General features: G+C 32.2%; 1 protein-coding gene across 2 annotated transcripts; it reads left to right on the top strand.

The window, feature by feature from the left end:
* Positions 1–121: 121 nt before the first annotated feature.
* LOC149416266 (uncharacterized) lies at positions 122–2802 on the top strand. Of its 2 annotated transcripts, XR_016303675.1 has the most exons (4): positions 122–636; positions 1136–1297; positions 1849–1944; positions 2608–2802. XR_016303675.1 is itself a non-coding variant. In XM_089642106.1 (3 exons), exons 1-3 carry the CDS (start codon positions 1186–1188, stop codon positions 2712–2714), a joined length of 315 nt encoding a protein of 104 aa, XP_089498232.1. In that variant the 5' UTR covers positions 1009–1185; the 3' UTR covers positions 2715–2802. The 2 variants fall into 2 exon arrangements, 1 of the variants encoding a protein (XP_089498232.1); XM_089642106.1 differs by lacking the exon at positions 122–636 and having other exon boundaries at positions 1009–1297.
* The last annotated feature ends 3631 nt before the right edge of the window (positions 2803–6433 follow it).

The raw sequence follows: 6433 nt of genomic DNA, 5'->3' as shown, positions 1-6433 counted from the left end.
GACGAGATCAGTGGCATTTTCAACTCAATTTGATGTGACAAGTGCGATTTTCGTGAGCATTAGATATGCTCCTATATGCGATTTTATCTCAGATATTCAACCTGACTTTGTTAATTATTTCTATCGTATGTTAAACTAACTTCATTGATCTCAAAAAGCGACGTTGCCATCGTTATTTGTGTCAAACGCAGGTGTACAAATAATTTTCTAAAGTAATTAAATGTTTTAACAATTGTATGCAAAAATAGCCTCTAAAGTAATATTATTTAGAGCTTATTATCGTACGACATTGCGTATTGGTCTAAACAATATTCGAAAGGAACTATAAGGCTCAAGAATTGTATGCAAAATTAACCTCTAAAGTTATATTATTTAAAGCCCATTATTGAATGATGTTGTTTGCTAGCACAAGGCTGGTTTGTTTGTATTGGTCCATTTGAAGCTAGCTTCAGGTTAGTTTTCTGAAACACTTAATGACTTGTAACTGGCTAACAGATAATATTAAATATTACCGTTATTCAATGTTCGTATATCACGAATCAGTTGACAGGTTGATTTGTTTTTGCGTTTTATTAGCTTTATTACGAAGGAGATTTAATAAAATCTTTCAGCTTTGCGAAATGGATTTTAAATACGGTAAGCTATTACATATTTCTAAATAGGTAATAACCTTAATTGTAAAATATAGAATTAATATAATAAATATAATATTAACAATTTTAATCTATGCTTATCAAATGAGTACAGAATAATTACCGTATTTTATTATATAGGTCATGATTTTTTTCTTTCTTTTTTGAGAACCCAAGCAGTAAAATTATTTTGAATAATAGATATATATTATGTATTAACAAAATTCAAAAAAGCTAACCTAACAACTTGTGGTAAAAATGTCAAATCAAACTAAAGCCATATTCCTATACTAAAATATGCATTTAAAAGCATGTTTTGTTTTCAAACAGTTGTTTCTTAAAATAATTAAGTTAAAACGAAGTTTTACACGTCGGATAATCACCCATTAATTTGTTCATATTCAAATTAAACAAATTCCTTTGTGGAAATAAAATTTGCAAAAACAGAAAACTGCAGGTACATATATGTATGTTTCAATGTGTTTGTTCTTGATATTTTATAGATGTTCCAAGAACCAGTGATTTACGTACATCAATAAACAGTACTGACGACATGATCTCGTCTTCACCCTTTTCGCTAATTTCCAAAGGACAAAGTTTAATCATCAGCAATATGCAGAGCATACTGGGCGAAGAAATTAACCATGAAACTTCCTCAGATTCAGGTAATATTCACTGATAATAATCTGAAATATTACAGAGCTACCTTAGCTTATAGTAAATTGTTATAGGTAATATCAGAAATGCTGCTAATTAAATATTCCGTTGCAAATGCTTAATTAGTCTGTTGTTTTGTTATTATATTAGGTTAGGTTTCATATTTGTGCACATGACTTACTTACTACATTGAGATATTATTATTGGATAAATATATAATATATTTTTTATTTTTTATATATTCAATAATATTGTTATTGGGTTTATAAAAACAGTTTATTTTTAAACAAGTTCTGCTGTGTAATTATTATTACGCGTGACAGCTGTTTCGCCCTCTGAAGGCATTATCAGTTTGATAATGCCTTCGACAGTTTGATAATGCCTTCAGAGGGCGAAACAGCTGTCACGCGTAATAATAATTACACAGCAGAACTTGTTTAAAAATAAACTGTTTTTATAAACCCAATAACAATATTATTGAATATATAAAAAATAAAATGGAGTTCTACAAATTAAACTTAATAACAATAAATATATAATATATTATGCTTTATTTTAGAAACCAAAACTGAAGTAATGTTAGAAAGGAGTCCGCCGACGTCCGAAGATGATTCACTATACAAACCGAACAACGTTACTTCTTCGATAGAATCAGGTATCTACAGAAAACATGTTTAATACTCTTGAAACAATCAATACGTAACATATAATTTGATTATTATATGGTCAGAGGTGCGGCCCAGAAAGCCGAAGGTCCGGTGCGAGTCCCAGATGTGACCGTATCTTTTCTGTTTCAGATTTTAGATTGAGTGATGCTAATATTGTCTTCATTTAATTAAATAATTTAATTTAATTATAATTATTTTAAAAGCAATAATTATTCGCCTGAAACACTCATCCACATTGAAAAATCTCCTGATAAAAGATACTTTATTTATTTATTTATTTATTTAAACGCCCATAGGGCTTTTACAGATAATAATGTACATCTTTATTTATTTATATATTTTTTTAATTATACAGATCTTATATCTTATATGATAAATATATGTTATACAAAATAATATAAGAAAATATCCGAGTTAACAAAATATAGGTACAAATAATTGAGATTTACATAACGCCAACGGGACTCGAACCCGTGTCCCCTCGATTTCCGGTCGACAGCTCTGACCACTGAGCTATGGCGGCTTATCGCTTATCCGCGAAATAATTCAATATATACTAGTGTTTCATTCAACAATGACTGCTTTCTTATAATTTGAGGTTTTACTAATTAAGTTTAAAGAAAGCTAAATAATGTATTGTTACTTTTTAGATATGAAAATTTCCAACGCCGATGATGAGCAACATCATTTAGAGAAGCAGGAGGCAATCGAAGTGTCATCGACTACAACTCGAAGCACTATTTCTACTAGTAAATGAGCACGAGTGCATGACCGTAAAAACTCATGTCCATATTGTACTAAACTGGTAACGAACATACCTTCAATTTCAACCTTTGATTTAGCGTTTGACCCTGTGCATTTTGATGTTTTTATTAAAGCCGTACAAATAAATAGTGGTTACGATGAAATTACAGGTTCTGTAAAAATTCCTAGCATGCCTCAACGACTTTGTACAATCTTTTATAGCCGTACAAAGTCGTTGAGACATGCTAGGAATTTTTACAGAACCTGTAATTTCATCGTAACCACTATTTATTTGTACGGCTTTAATAAAAACATCAAAATGCACAGGGTCAAACGCTAAATCAAAGGTTGAAATTGAAGGTTTCTGTTCTTTAATAACTATATACACCTTGGCTAAATCCCTCATCTTCGATGTTATATGTGTATTCAAATGGTGTTCCGTGTGATTACTTAATAATAAAGACCCATATGAACATATTAATGGGTCAGACATTGCTATTTTTGCAATATTATCATTTTTAAATACATGAAATATTTGAGTTTCTTAGAGATTCTGAAATTTCAGAATTGTCTGGGCATAATAATATAGAAGATGATTTTAGTACTCTAACACGATTATGTGGATTTTTCTCAGGTAACGTACTTTTTGTACATTTTAAAGATAATTACCTCTGTTTCTAAAGGATGAGTTGAATTTGCATTTTCTGGCTGTTCTGAAGGATGAGTTGAATTTGCATTTATTGTAGTGTCTGTAAAAGTTGGTTTTCTAAATATTTCAAAAGTATGTTTATTATTATTCTTTCCAATTGTTAGATCTAAAAAAAATATTTTAGCTTTGATCTCATGTTCGACTGTGAAGCAGATTTTATTATTAACAGTGTTGGTCCAATTAATAAAGATATCTAATTGACGGTTGGTGCCTTTCCAACATATTCAGATATCGTCTACATATCTGACATAGTATATTATATATTTAGCTAAGGGAGACTTAAGAATAATATTTTCAATATGATCCATAAATATCTCCGCTAGAAGTGGGCTTAAAGGGGATCCCATGGGAAGTCCGTCCAATTGCTCAAAATATGTATCATTAAAAAGAAAATAATTTGTTTGTATGCAAATTTTTATGAGCTGGAATAACTCTTTTCTTATTATTGGGTTGACATTAGATTTTTCTAGGATATTTTCAATTATTTTAAGGCATTCTTTAATGGGGATGTTGTTAAATAAGGATTTTACTAAATAAGGAAAATTAATTAGTTGAAAATGAATGCAATTTTTTTTTTAAGTGTGATTTATTTCTCTATTTTGTTAAACTCTGATAATGTCAGTTTGGTATGACGTTTTCCATATTATTTTAAACTGAAATTATGTAAAAATCATTAATTAATTATTTTTTAAGTATGTTTTATTTCAATCGATTTTGCTATTATATATTTTGTTAATATCTGATAATGTCAGTTTGGTATGACGTTTTCCATATTATTTTAAACTGAAATTATGTAAAAATCATTACTTCATTATTTTTTAAGTATGTTTTGTTTCTCTCGATTTTGCTATTATATATTTTGTTAAACTCTGATAATGGCAGTTTTGTATAACGTATTGTATATTTTTTAAACTGCAATTATGTAAAAATCATTACTTAATTAGTTTTAAAGTTTGTTTTAGTTCTGTTGAATTTCCTAATGAAAGTTTTTAAAAATGTCTGAAAATAAATAAATTAAAATGTGAATTTTTTCAAATTTGTTTTTATTTTACCAAACAATGAATTTGTGCAAAATTTTATTAAAACACAAGACTTGTTCAATATGTGGCTATGGTAGATTATACTACAGCTACTGCCGGGTACATTCCAGAGTGGAAGACGTGACTGGTAACCCCATGGGGAATGGCGACCATTCAGGAAAGTATCTTCTAATCTATTTACAATTTGGTACTGCCACCCCGGGAACCATTTATTGGATAACTACACCTCTGCCATAGGTCACCCCAAGTGGTTTGGTGACTGTGCCCGGGTTCATGGGGTGAGGTTTGCTCGGGTCTTGGCGGTGGATGTGTCCTCCAGCTACGTGGAAGGCCGGAGAGACAGGTTGAGGGAAACCTTTCAGGCAGAACTCTTTGGGAACATCGTCTTGCACCGCAGTGGGAGGGATGGATTCATACGTCCGTCACTCCTGGACCCACAGACCCCACCCACCCACCCCTTATCCTTCCTCTCCTTCCCTTCCTTTAAAATACCCTCCACACAGCATCTTCAAAGATGACATAGGCCTGAGGGAAAATATTTTCCTCAGGGCTTCCTGTGTGGAGCTATTGTTAAACAAACAAAAAAATGGCTCAGTAACATAACTAGTTCGAAGGTCGCGGGTTCGAACCCGGCGTGCGCAAATAAATTTTATTTGATTAATTTGTGTTATTTCACAATTAATTAATTAAAATAATATATAGTATATTTGCGGCACGTTCCAGAGTGGAAGATACTACCAGTATCGCCCTGGTGTAAGACCACCATTCAGAATTGAAACGTTGCTCCAAATGGGTTTAGCCGTGTTTAGTGACTAGATCTGAATAGCCAGGTACTTCCCCACCTTCCTCTTTCCCTTCCCCACTTACCCTCAGCCTCACAACATCCCCCAATTGGGGATGCCATATTCTCACTGGCTCCAGACGGGAGCAGTTGGGACTCTTGTGAGGTATTCACTATAAAACAATTCACTATAAAACAGTTCTGAATATTTCAATTAATTGAGGTTAATGAGGGCGTACTGTACAGGGCCCGCAAATACTTGAATAGTACACAACTGCTAACCCTGTACAAATCACAAGGGCGCCCCACGGTTGGATTTGGCAGCCACCTCTGGTGTGAAGCCCGAAAATACCTGAAAAAACCCTCGACTCTGTGCAGAAACGGGCGGTCTGTTTGATAGATTCTCCCATCTTAACAAACGGATTGCAATTTTTAGAGCATATGCTTGTTCTACCGGTATTTCTATGGAAGATGCTCCGAGGAACTAGCATCATTAATCCCTTCAGCACCGGAGCATAGTCGGGAAACACGCCAAATGCATGCCCAACATATGTACACGGTTAACATTAGTCGCATGAGAACGGGTCGTTTCTACGACTCGTTTCGGTGTTCAACGGCTCGGCTCTGGATCAAATTTCCGGCCTCTGTGTTTCCTCCCTCATATGACATGGGTCTCTTCAAGACACATGTTCACTCCTTCCTCTCCTCAAAAAGACCCTCCACACAGCATCTTCAAAGATGACATAGGCCCTGAGGGAAATTATTATCCTCAGGGCCTCTTGTGTGGAGTAAATGTAAAAAAAAAATCAAAGATTTATTCCACTAAAAAATAATAATAATATCTTTATTTAGGAAAGTTTACACATTACAACTATACATACATATTATGGTGTACATTGATTTGTAACTTTTATATTTAAGGTTATAAAATTAACAAAAATGAAGAACTATTAATACAAAATATGTATTAATAGTTATTATTATACACCAGCACAAATATTGTGTACAAAAATCGTTTTCTGAAAATCATATAATAGGTATTTTATAATAAAAGGAAAGAAAACAACTCAAATAAATCAGATTTTATAAAATATACTTCCAATAATACTGTAAACACAATACTAATATTATTGAACTTTGGTATTTTAATTGTAAATCAATCTACATTTTCAAATAATAAATTAATGCTATTAAAAAGATAG

This window comes from Hesperophylax consimilis, chromosome 17 (assembly GCF_061612785.1).
Source record: "Hesperophylax consimilis isolate HC1 chromosome 17, BYU_Hcon_1.0, whole genome shotgun sequence".
NCBI classification, from domain to species: Eukaryota; Metazoa; Arthropoda; class Insecta; order Trichoptera; family Limnephilidae; genus Hesperophylax; species Hesperophylax consimilis.
This window is presented reverse-complemented; position numbering and strand designations above follow the sequence as displayed.